Source organism: Cupressus sempervirens, chromosome 2 (assembly GCF_028749045.1).
Source record: "Cupressus sempervirens isolate cs-2001-9-10 chromosome 2, ASM2874904v1, whole genome shotgun sequence".
Lineage (NCBI taxonomy): Eukaryota > Viridiplantae > Streptophyta > Pinopsida > Cupressales > Cupressaceae > Cupressus > Cupressus sempervirens.
The window spans coordinates 40,003,422-40,017,170 of NC_143119.1; the positions used below are offsets into that span (position 1 = coordinate 40,003,422).

A 13,749-nucleotide genomic window follows, 5' to 3' on the forward strand; every position below is an offset into this window, starting at 1 on the left:
GATTCTTGTTACTTTGGTCCCAACTACTAGGCCATTTTAGGTACCCATGTACAATATGCAATGCAATACATGAAATGTGATCTCTCATAAAGTGGAGGAAGAGAGAAAAACTCATGAGAAAAATCATCCCCAAAGAGAAAGATGAAAACAAGATGCATGGATGGATGGAGTACTCAAGACCCCCAAAAATTGCATACATCATGTATATACAAAGAATGATCCCCCCATAAGAAGGAAATAAGGAGACATGATATCCCTCCCATAATGAAGAAGCTCCAATGTAGATGAAGAGTACTTGGAAGAAAAATATAATTCAATGCCTACAAAAAACATGTCTCTCCTTAGGAAGAGATAAATACATCAAAAGATGAAGAAGCCACTCCATGTAAAAAGTAAGGAAGGAGGAAGGTCTCCATGGATGCATCTCTGAAGACAAAATAGGTGTCTCCAAGCTCAATGATTTTGTCTTACCATCAAGCTGACCTATGAAATTGTGAAAAATCAAGAGAACATTAAGAGTCGGGAAATCGAATCTCCAAAGAAGGTGAAGAAGTATCTCGAACAGAAACCCCCTCAGATGTATTAACCAAATCTGCATTATGAGACTCATCTAAAAGAGCATCTTGGAATTCATCCCACACTGCAAGATCTGAAGCATAAAGATCATCCTACTGAATAGTAGAACTCATGTATGAAGAAGCAGGAGGTGGAGGAGTAGGAAGTTCAACACTTGTCTGAAGAACAAAATGATTCAAGTACCTAATGTTCTCCTCACATGAATTATTCACCCTTGATAAAGCGTTAGGTACATCATGAATATCATCATCATTATCAACAAAATGTGCAAAAGAATATAAGTGTGATGTATGATCAACAACTCCCATAGCTATGACATCTCTAGTCTCCATGTCCCTAATATAGACATAATCTGGAGTGAACTCAACAATTTTACCTTGTTCCCCATGAGTAATTTGGTAAATGAAAATGATATTAGTGGTCAAGGATGGTACACCAAGAACATCATTAAATGTACCCTCTCTCATAGGAATAGAACATTTCCCAGAAACCTCCATCAATATAGGTGGAGAAGTACAAGGATCAATAGAAGAAAACATATCCATAGAAGATGTCATATGATGTGATGCACCTAAATCAAGAAGCCATTTACCTTCCTCAAGATGTGTGGAAGCAATGAGTGCTTGTCCTTTGCCTCTAGATGATGATGTAGATGTAGTAGCTTCCAGATATTAAGAGGAAGGAGAAGACACTGATGAGGGCAACTGGATATTGTTCTTTTGAAGAATGTTAGTAAGCTCATCAATATTCTTATGGAAACATTTATTTTCATCATGTCCTAGCTTTGCAATAAGCAAATTTATCTCTCTTTCTTCTAGATGATTCATCTCTTGAAGAGGACTTGGATTCAATATTATGTTGTGAAGGAGAGTCATCAGCTTTTTCATGTTTCTTAGGATCCTTGTGTTGTCTGTTTCCCTTTCCTTTGGGAGCCTTTGGAGAGAAGTCATTTGCAACCAATGCTTGATGCTTTAAAGGCTTCAATTGACCCATGTGTGCTAACTTTGATTGTTCCCTTGTGAGCTAAGCTACAAATTCATCAAGAGAAGGCATTTTGTATGCACTACCAAGAGCATCCATAGTAGCATAGAATGTGGAAACAAAGATTGAATATTCAGGACCTAGCTTGGAAAGAATAGATAATATCAATTGCTCATCATCTTTAGTAAATACCACAATTAGAAGGCTCCAGTCTAATGGAATTGAACTTAGAGAAAAAGTCTTGAATATTGTCAAAATCACATGGAGTTAGACCTATAAGCTCATTCTCCAATTTGAATTTTCTTATTCTATCAGGTTTACCAAAGATTCCTTCCAATGTTGTCTAAGCATCATGAGGATGTGTACAGGATGTAATATGATATAACAAATCATTGGAGATGGTAGATCTAAGAGAGCCAAATGTTTTATCCCTTCTATCAAACCATTTCCTTCTTTCTGCAACACCTATAGTTGGTTCTAGATCCTGTCCAATAATCATTCTAAGCAATGCAATACTCATCAACTAATTAGAAACTGCTTTTTTTCATTCATGATAGTTATATGGAGTGAACAATGGGACTTTAGAAAAATACATAATGAAATCAAATGATGATTGAAATAAGCTGATAAATCCTTCAAATTATTGATTCAATTAAGAAAATTGAAATCCAAGTATTCAACAAGTGCAAATATAGCCAAAAAAGACCTATTTTTGAAAGTGATATGTCCACTCCAAATCACTAAAAATCTGAGTACAGATCTGGAAAGAAAATAAAAATCATGCACTTTCAAAAAAAATTGCACCTAAAAATATTACCGGATGTGCCCAAACAAAGCCTGAAAAGTTGCAAAAAATGAGATTTGTGATTTTCCAAAAGATTCAGAGACAGAGATTTGAAATTACCTGCGCCACTATGTAGATTGTGAAATTATACTCCAAAATAAAAAAATTGCTTAGAAAAAGGAGTCTGTATGAGGAAGATAAAATTGCCTTTGAAATTATTTTTTCTGAATTTGTGCTACCGCATCTTCAAAAATCAAATGGCTGTAGATTTGGCCTTAGATGTCCAATTTGGATGAAACAAATTTTGATTTAGGGGTGTACATGATAGGCTCCTTATGTAGGAGAGGTGATAAGAGACAATGATAAGGAGAAGATAAGCTATCACCCACACAAGGTGGAATCACATGTCCACGAAAGGTGGATCATCCTCCATTACGCAATGAAGTATGTGTGATGATGAGGATGATAATGTGACAAGTACACTAAAGGTGGAATGAGATAACAACTATGACCACCCAGAGTGGAATTCTCCTACACCATGTGTTTAATTGAAGTGCAAACTCTCAAGTGTCTCAATCACAAACTACTATGCAATGCATTATCCTAAGTAAGCTTAAGTATAATTAGTGAATATTTAATTACACCAACAATTTTTCCCTAACTCAATCTGTCAAAACTAATTTAATACATCATCCTTCGATTTTCTCTAAAAGTTGTTTAGAGATCTCCTCTTTTCAATATCTCAATTTAATCTCCTTATCTAATATATTATGTTCTCTCCTTCACTGTTAGGTTGCTCTGTCTGATCTCCTTTCTAACTTAGCATCCCTTGCTCTGTCTTTAGCTTCTCTCTCCTTCACACTTTTTTTTTTTTTTTCATTTAGGGTTATAACCCTTCTTAAATAGATAATCGTAAAAAGTTCTAGATCTTAATCAATGATCCATAATTAATCCTTTTGTAGTTTTAAGATAATTGTAGAAAGTTCTAGATCTTAATCAATGATCCATAATTAATCCTTTTATTGTTTTACCTTCCCAATTTTTTGATTAGTTAATCTACTTTTCTTGGGATTAGTGCCTTTTGACAAAATGTGTAATCTACTCCTTATATGTCTCTACAATCTTTAAATGTCGCATAGAAGTCGGCTAAAATGATTTGCATAAGTGTTTGTGCCATTACAAACTCATATGTCAAAATTGGTTTACTCTAAAATTGAATGTTTTGACACCCGGTGGAAAGTGAATCCAGAGCTGGCAGTAGTTGACGTGCTCATCAGGAGTATTGATACTCTGTATTACATTATCTCCAATATGTTCACAAAAAGCACATTTAGTAAAAGGTAGATTTCCAGTTGTCCCCGGTCATAATTTGAACTTGAACTTGTGTTATTCAGTAATAAATATAAAGGCATGCCAAAAGGCAATTGATTATTGTATTACAATTACACTAGCAATACTTCTGGAGCTACAAACAGCTTGAATATGTTCTCACCGCTCTCACAATCACCATTCTCAGATAAGTCAATCAATAACTCCCCTCCAGAGAGCCATGCAGAGAGCCCCTCCAGAGAGCCATGCAATAACTCCCTTTTTAAGTTGTCATGCAAGTTATTCTATGTTGAATTGAATTCTATTTTATGGATCAATTAAACTTCCCCTTGTTATTCTGGAAAAATATATCTGCTGTTGCTGCTAGAACGATAGTGACTGCTGCTGCAGGGGTAAGCCTGCATAATCTGGTTTGTAGAAAGCAATTATAACAATTTTCTAGAATATCAAGAATATTCGTTTCTAAAGTTTCATAGTGAAAAGATGTTTACTAATTAGCTGCCAAAAGAAAACGGAGATAAAAAACGAGATCAAAAAACAATGAAAAGATGTTTACGAATTACCCACCAAAAGAAAATGGAAATAGAAAATGGAGATAAAAAACAATGAAGACAAGAGATCACTTAATCATATTTATTTATTCTTATTTATCCTATGTTGGGTCTGCAACTACTATTTTTTATCTCCTCCAACTCTTCTCATCTTGATGATGGATCACTGTCACTACTATTTTTTATCTCCTCCAACTCTTCTCATCTTGATGATGGATCACTGTCACTGAGTGTGTGATTCAAAACATTCAAAACATTGATGAAAAAGTATATCACATAATCTAATCCAGAAGTACATCCCTCATATCTCATAAAACAAGAGGTCACTTAATCATATTCTTTCATGCGCTATCAATGTACGTCAAGTTATTGCCAACCTATGCCTCTCTTGTTCAGCTACAGAAACAGGAACTTCCAAGTTCCACTGTGCTCAATTCACAATAGACCACTCAAATAAAGGGTCTTTCTTTAAAAACTAATTCCCATTCCCTAGATAAATGACATTCTGCATATCTTACAAAATAAACATGATCCGATCACTGATGAAGGACATTGGCCTAAGCCATCCCACCTTTGAAGTATCCACGGCACTCCGAAATTTGAGGATGGGCCATAAGCTTGGGGTAAGATCAAGGGCAACATGTGCCTTCATATTTAAGAGGATTTTGCTGTGAGAAAATATAGGATCTAGTAAAATGGAAAGATAACAGATATATTACACATCTAAATTCCATGGATCATCTTTCTCAACAATATATACATATCTCAAGAACACCTCACACAAAAATTTGTTTCTTTTATGTAACATATATACATGAAGAAGAATAAAGAATAGTGTTGTGAATTCAGTAAAACTATATACTACTACGTTTGACAAAATTTCCCATGAACATGTGACCCTGGAACCTTTGACAAAGGTCTCCATGAAATCAAATCCTATGCAACCAAACCATTCGACACCTCACAAATTACAACATCGACACATAGATGAAATCTGATAAAGTAGCCAAGCTATTATTCTCAGTACGGATCTCCAAATAGCATTCCACCCTTCTATGAAATTTGAACATAAAACTCAACAGATCTTTAAGTGAAATAATGAGGCACAGGGCTAGCAGTTCAGGCTTCTGCCTCGATCACTGCAGCTCCTCTGCCCCTTCCTCTTCTTCCCCTGCCACGGCCTCTTCCACGCCCACGAAATACTCCACGTCCTCTACCACGACCCCATCCCACATACCATCCCCCTCCATTGTAGTAACCTCCATAGTTGGGTTCATTATCATAGTAACCGCCATTTTCTATAATAAACAGATAAAAAAGTAAAATTATCTTTTTGTTGGCAGTCACAAAAATTTTAATTTTGAGACCAGGTGTTTTACAAAAAGTCTAAAATTTATATTCAAGAACCACTAACTTATATTCATACCCGATCTTCCTCTTCCTCTTCCTCTTCCTCCTCCTCTTCCTCTTCCTTGACCTCTGCCTCTACCTCCTGAGATACATTATATGAACACTCATTCTACAATTAGCATTTCTTAATATACAGATGGGAAGAAAGAAACATAGATCAAATGATCTGCATGGTAAAAGCTGTCAAAAACCTCACCTCCAATGCCAACAGTTGCTTTGAATTTGGTTTGATCAGAAGGCAATGGAGCCTGGTATCTGTAATCAGGGGAATCCAAAGACATTTATGAACTGTTGATAGATGTCATATTGTGCAAACCAACAGGAAATTAACAATTCAATTCAATATGTGGTTAGTTATATAAAATTCAAGGAATGTGGAAATCATATGATGGCACTAATTCTTAATTTTGCGACTTTAGTTGATACTGAGCATATTAGATCTAAAACCTTATATCATACCCTGTTGCAGTAGTATCAAGCTCCTTGGTTGAGAGAGTAATTGTGATCATTGAAACATGCCTTGTTGTCTCCAAGCTAAAGCATAGGAATAATCAACAAGTTACCACACCAACCAGCAAAAAGCAGAAATATAATATTTTCATCTCACCTCCTCTTATCAGGTTTTGAGATCCAGCTTACACATCAGTTTACTGTTTTTTCTTTTTAAGAAAATCATACGATAAAAGCATGTATGGAATCAAAAAACATATAAATAATCCTTACGGAAGCAATCCCTCTTCAATTGGTTCCCACACATCTGTTATGCTAGTAGAACTGATTGAGGTGATCTGATGCAAACCTGGCACTCTTCGCTGCAAGGTCAACCATTTAAGATTACACAGGAGCCACTTGGACAACTCTATACTGCTTAAGTAACTCAACTTTCAGCTTCTTAAATATAAGAAGCAAGCTTGGCCATTAGGAGAAATGAATAGCTTACCTTAATTATTTCTGCAATGGCTACAACCTTGCTAATAGCTTGGCCCATTGCCTTCAAAACAATTTCTGGGGTTGTCTTATCCTGAAAACAAAATATAAAAAGTTCAAATAGAAAACTATAGTTTATTCCACAATTGAAAAGAAAATAAAAACTAAAACCAGGTTTATATAGCAAAGTTCATGCATCGTCTCGATCTGTGGTTACAAGGTGAATTCAAAATACTTGCACTGCACAAGAAGGAAGGACAACAAAACCAACAAGATCTTATTCACAAGATAAAGTGACAACGTTGTTAATCTCAGATTGGTTTTAACTTTTGACAATTGAGTGTCAAGACACTTAAGACATTTACTTAGTTCATGCCAAACTAGTAATGCATGCCGAGTATAATATGTAAATACAAGACCATGCCGAGTTGCAATGAGTACCGAGTCACTCATGTGCCGAGTCACTCAAGTGCCGAGCAGATAGACCATGCCAAGTGATTCAAGTGCCGAGTGAACAGTAGATGCTGAGCAGTTCAAGTGCCGAGCCAAAAGTAGTATTACAGTGTATGCCGAGCATCAGTAACTACATATGCCGAGTAACACAAATTGGACATATTTGTTTGTTATGGCACAAACAACTATGTAAACCGTTTTTTAGCCGACATAAGGTTAGATTTCGATTCTTTAGAGATAAGGGCGAATCTACATGCATATTCCCTATCCAATTACATGCAGCCAATCAGAAAATGGGAAGGTTTAAGCAGCAAAATGAATGAATCTCAGCCATAGATTCATACCTAAAACTAAGCCACCTCAGTCTTCTTAAGGAGGACAATGCCCTAAACTTTTTATGAGAGAGAAGAGAGTTATGAGCAGTGTGAAGGGGTGAATGATCAAATTGAAAGAGCGAACAAGACAGCTGCAGAGCATTCAAGGTGACTTAGCAGTGAGAGTGAATTGCAGAATCAGTTAAGTGAAGAACAGAGGATAGAGGATACAACATGGTTACATGAGATTGTGAAGGATTAATCAGAGATTGGATAAAGGTGATCTATTATCAGGCAAGCAAGTGCCAACCGCAAGATCTATGCTAAGACATTTTGACAGGTGATTTCAATTAAATCTCTTAGGCAAAGTGGTCCTAGCAGGCCTTACCAAATCCTTTAACAAGGTGACATTCCAAGTGAGCGTTCTGAAGTCCTTTAATCAGGCACACTTCTAACAAAGTGTTGAAATCCTCTAACAAGGTGGGATTTAACAATCTTTGTAAGCCTTTAACAGGGCAAGCTTTTCATAGGGCAGATCATGATTCATGGTCAAACCATTGTAACCTTAATTGGCTAAACTTTATTGCTGTAGTAGTGAAGATTTGTGGGTGTCATCCCCACTCCAGTTTTACATTCTCATTTTGAAGGTTTATGGGTAATCATATCTAGTGTCAAGTGTGTGTATTCAATTGCTTACATGTTTTAGATGCATTTACTTTACATGTTATTTTAGTATGTTAACGCATGTGATGTATGAATGGTGAAAGTTTTATGGATCCAAATTTAAACTCTTGATTCACCCCCACCCCAGAAGTTTACCTTTCCACTTGTAATTCCAACAAACATTTCTTGATAGAATGTTGCATTTTTAAGATTATATTGATGTCAAAAAAATTACTAAAATAGGCCCATGAGGAACAAATAAGATTGATAAAGAAAGTGCGATTGCTTAATTATGTTGAAATATTTAATGTAGTAGGTTTGCCCCTGGAGCCAAATGCCCACCTACCACCCTGACGGTTTGCAGAATGGTCAAAAACATTAATGCACGGTAGGTGAGTTCAAATTCAAAATCAGAGGGAAAACGTTTTTGGCAAGAGACAAAAGAAATGAATCTGATTCATTCGAGTAATGCAAAGTTTTTTGGATCAATTGCAGAGCAGAGAAGTGCAAGAGCACATAGCAGAGAAGGAAGTTGATTAGCAGATCAAGTCAGAAGACAAAAGGAAGTTCCAGTTTCATGTTTGCAATTGCACGTGTTGGATCCTTTTGGTTATTCTATAAGTTTGTATTGATTCGACCTGTGAAGCAATGATTGCTCCATTCATTGTTGTATGCAGCCATTAGAGTTGTAAGTTTTAAGTTTTAAGTTCTAAGTCTTATTAGTTTGAAGATTTTAGGGTTTTCTGGTTGAAGCTGAATGCTCCCAAATTTTGTAATAGTTTTATCATATTTGAATAGAAAGCAAGCAAGCATACTTGACAATCTATTGTTCTTCTTCTATTTATCACTACATAGTATTTTGCATTTAAGAAGTTCATAGTTAAAATCGTCATCCTTCGACTCTCTGCATTTTAATGGCAGTTTGGTATACTACTCACTCAGTCTAGTCTTTGACTGAGTTCTATCTTTGCGGTTTGTGCTGAGCTCACTCAACATACCTTGTTGCCGAGCTTCACCTTGTAGAGGTGACTGAGCTCACTCGACATCTCTTGTTCTTGAGCTCACTCGGCATATACTATTGCAGAGTTGACCCTTTGTGCCGAGTTACTCAGCTTCCTCTTGTGCCGAGCTTACTCGGCACCCATTGCGTGTCTCTCGGCATCTATTAGTGCCAAGCAAAACTGTCACTCAACACCTTCTTGTAACGAGCAAAATTTTTAGGGTTGTGATTTGTTTCTCGCAAATTATAATATAGTCATTGTACTTGGTAGAGAGCTAACATTCAATGAAAAGAGATCACAAGTAAAGAAACAGTAGAGTAGAAATACTTAAAATTAAGTCGTTAGCGTAAACATGTGATGCACATTACCAATTTTGAAAAACACACATGAGATATTAAAAAAACGTTTAGATAGACTAGCAAAAGTACTAGTAGAATGGTAAAACACGTTATATAAGCTAAAGGAAAAGAAATTCAGAGAGGAGGTTGAAGAAGCAGAAGCAATAATAAATTTCTGCAGCATTGGGACAAAAACAGATAAATCAAAGCAGCAATAAAATTGAAGGACAGAAGCAATTATATCTGCTATCATCCACAAAGTAAGTAAACCATAAGATTGGAAAAACTAGTTATATCTTTTTCTAAATGCTACTTCTAGATTTGATTCCAAAAACTTAATGACTTTGGAGCCCGTCTTGTATTGTTTCCTTGGTGGGGACCAAGGCAATCCCAAAAGCAGAGATCCTTTTCCACCTCTTTCTTTGAGTGTGTTTACTATTACTGCACTCCCACTAATTTCCACTTAAGCTTTTATTATCCAACCTAAATAAAATTATAAAAATGTAAAAATAGCATTATACCAATCAAAGACATTAAGTTTCCACAGTCCATAATGATGTTGCTTGAAGGCTTCTGGATCAACTGTGTCAATTTTTTTAATCAACATTCAGGATCATACTCTTTGATCCATCATTAGGATATTGGACAAGAGAGGAGAGATCATGGGACCCCAAATGCTGTTTAAAAAAATGACACAGCTAATCCATGTTATAGCAGCAAAAATATTGGTGATGTCTAAAATCAGTGCCATTACTTGCCCAAAAGCATTTCCAGTGATATTCATGATACATTAAATAAATTGCTCCTTCTGCTTATTTTTCCTACCTGGTGTAAAATCTCCAGATTAGACAAATACTTTGCCTAAGAGATTAAGCATTTGGGAAATATTCTATTATGTTTGCAAAATTGATTTGTGGTTAACCAAGATTTCTTGACTGCGTGAGAGCTTTTTTTATTCGTGGAAAGATATGTTATTGGGGAATATTTGGTTTTGCTTTCCATAGGACTCAATATTAATTTCCACTCAACAAGCCAATTCTAAAAGCAGTGATACTATCAGGAGATGATAGATAACCAAAAGTATCTGTACAATTCTATTGCTTATGTTATCCTGAAACAATAGAAATCTATACGGTATTGTCCAGAGGATTTAGAAAAAAAATACTAACATGTGCTAAAGATCTGAAGGTCTTAACTATTAATGTTGTTAAAATTGGGCATGCACTATTGTCCAAGGTTTTCATGTCTTGCTTGCAAAACGCAAGCATGAGGTTAAATCCTGTGAAATATAATTGATAAAGAAACCCAACAAGGCCAAGCCAAATAAGAAAAGTCCCAATAAAAGATGAAAATGTAAAAGTCTGTTCTAGAAATCCAAGAAAACAGATCGACCTATAAATAGACTAATTGATAACCCTTTCCAACTTAAGCGTACTGGTCAAGAATCATTAAATATAATCCATTCAAAATTGATAAACCCAAAATGACCTGGCATCAAGAATCAGGAATGGCTTAATGCATGAGTTAAAATTTTCTGGATTTGATTGAGTGAAGTTATTTATCAAATCCAGAAAATTTTAACTCATGTTAATGGATTGTGGAAATCTTATAGATCTGGCTTAATGCAATCAAGTGATAAGCGCAAAAATCATCAGATAATATGTCCGCATTATCGTGGCACTTCAAATCCTAAATATGCTTAACTGCTGAACAAGGTTCGTTATCAAGGTACCCATAATCTTTAGAGACTCCATAACAAACAAAAAATGATCTATGAGATATCCATCAAGAAAGACTCTGACTGAGGAGTAAGATAACCTGCAGTCCATAATTGTATGATAGCCAAAAAAGACAATTTCCTACTATTACTACTATTGTTAAATTGGGAAAGCTGAATTCAGCTGGCAACTTTCAACTCTCATTAGAAAGTGGGATTGTTTCCACACCATGACAACCTATGCCAATCCAAACAAGAAAGCTTTTAGGTCATTAAACATTACAGTAAAAATAAAATTGAGTCATACAAACTAGATAGCTGTAGAAGACTTTATTAAAAATAAAGCACCATACAAGACTAGAAATAAGAGGATAATATAAATGAAGAACAACAAATCCGAAAAACTAATTTTACATGGTATTTGTCAACCATATCTTATAACTCATAACAATCGACATCAAAAAAGAGGATTAACAATTTTACCGAGTTAGCAAAATACTATAACCCACAAAATAGGGAACTTTATGTAAACTAGGCAAGAAAACCTCTGTAACATTCCCGCATGCCAATTGTTTTGGTTAAGAGCGAAGAAACAGAAAGGATTATACTTGTTTAGCAAAACTCAAAAAGAAAGGTAGCCTTACCAAGGTAATTCCTATGCTATACTCCACAATCATAAGCAAGTCCTACAAATTATGTGTTCAGGTAAAAGATAGAGAAATTTTTACAATAAGACGCATAAAATATCCGCATTCCGTATTAGTAGAAAAAAAAATGCTTATTTTATATATTTGAATGCAACTCGTAAAATCAATAAAAATTTACAGCTCTTTATTATTAGTGGAAGATAAATCAATAAAAAATAAAATTGTGATCACCAGATCAAGGCCTGAACTGAATCCTAAAAGCCATCGCAACCAGAAGCACAACTAATAGGAAAGAGATACCAAAACCCATAAAACACAGCAAAAAACTTGAAATCCAAATTCATAGGAAACCCACAACAGAAATCTCACAAAATGGTGACACAAGTTAATGTAGCCTCACATCTTGACTGTCACACAGAGGACAAACTGATACCTGAATTACATCCCAAACAGAAGAACTCCTACACATGGAACGCCAAATTACAAAGGTCGTAATGCTAAAACAAATGAACCCGAAACCCAAAATCCATGATTAACACAAGACACACAAAAAAACTATCTGAATTGAATCAAGAAAGATTTTAAGAAAAATTGAAATGCATAACTCAAGCCGCACCCGAAAAGTAAATTTCAACGCAAGGATCATTAAAAATGCTGAAACCTCACTCGTAAACTATATGAGATGAATCAAGAAGCAATCAAAAGAAACCGAGATACACAATTCAGGTAATTCGAAATAATAAATATCTAGTGGAAGATCAATGAGGAGAATTGTGGAAGCTCCCACAAAAGTTCAAAACCAACTATAAAAGATGAATCGAACAAATAAATCAACCTGAAATTCATAATTGACAGACACCCCAAAAAGAAAATGTCAAATTCAAGGCCTTACTTTTCAAGATCAACCAACAAGGGCTAAATCCCGCAAACAAACACATGAAATCTGAATCAAGAAAACATTAAAAAGAACCTGAAAGCTTCAACTCACTCAAACCCAAATCGTTGGCATTAATTTAAATACCCCATTCATCAAGATCAATAAAAATGGAGGCACAAACAAAATGCCTTTGTCCACCGTCAAGAAATTTTTACCCCAAATAACAAATAAACGGAAATCAAACTACCTGCAAAAGACTGGATGCATAACTAATGTAATTCCTGATGAGCCCTTGAGTTGTAACACGGATTTCATTCTGATTGATTGTAGTCTCAGGCTTGGGCTTTTCCACCCTCTGGTATCTGTCCATTACTCCCCTATTTTCCTCCTCCTCGAACTCGCACTAAATCTCTAACTGAATACTCAATTTGAGGTGGGCATTTGAGTAATTGAAAAAGCAAATAAGAAATGAAACGGAAACCCAAAGAAAGCAGTCCTTTTATCTTCCCCGACAACAAATCACAAATAAAATTCAAGAAATCGCCATGCAAATACTATGAGGAACCTTCTCAAAGCTTCCCTGATAAGTCAATTCTATTTTAGGGGTATAGACGTGTAATATATCTGGAGAATGTGTATGACACGCCGATGAACTCCTTGGTAACGGAAGAGCTCCACTGCCCCCAGCGAACCAACTGTCTATTTGTATGTATTTTTACAAGAATATACTTATTTGTCTGCGAAATTTGTCTGTAACTTTTCGACACATACATAGGATTTTGTGGTACATCATTTTTTTTTTAAATTTCTGTACTGGTTCAGACTACTCGGTATATCAAATTTATAAACATTATTTTATACTTCTTTATTTCATTTTATTTTATTTTATTCTAAATGTCCAAATTTCTCATTCTCATGAGCATGACATGCAAGAAGGGAATGGATTTGTAGAACTGTGATGTGAATTTGTAGAGGTGTATTTTAATTCATTAATTAAAAAGAAATTAATTCAGTTTGATGAGGTTGATGAGATTTGGAACAAGTCTAAGGGTGCGGTCCCGTGAGGGGGGCTTAAGCTCTATTTTCTAGGAGGTGGGTGGTCTCATAAGCAAAATATAATTTTGCTACGAGATTATTTAGAATCTTCTCCTAAAAAGTAGAAGCCCCACATTTTTAGGAAT

General features: G+C 35.3%; 1 protein-coding gene across 1 annotated transcript; it reads right to left on the minus strand.

Moving 5' to 3' along the window:
* Positions 1-4,997: 4,997 nt before the first annotated feature.
* LOC149570960 (uncharacterized) lies at positions 4,998-13,273 on the minus strand. Its single transcript, XM_089812507.1, has 7 exons — positions 12,816-13,273; positions 6,572-6,652; positions 6,355-6,443; positions 6,091-6,165; positions 5,828-5,886; positions 5,648-5,713; positions 4,998-5,519 (listed from the first exon to the last, which is right to left on the minus strand). Exons 1-7 carry the CDS (start codon positions 12,936-12,938, stop codon positions 5,341-5,343), a joined length of 672 nt encoding a protein of 223 aa, XP_089668633.1. The 5' UTR covers positions 12,939-13,273; the 3' UTR covers positions 4,998-5,340.
* Positions 13,274-13,749: the final 476 nt, after the last annotated feature.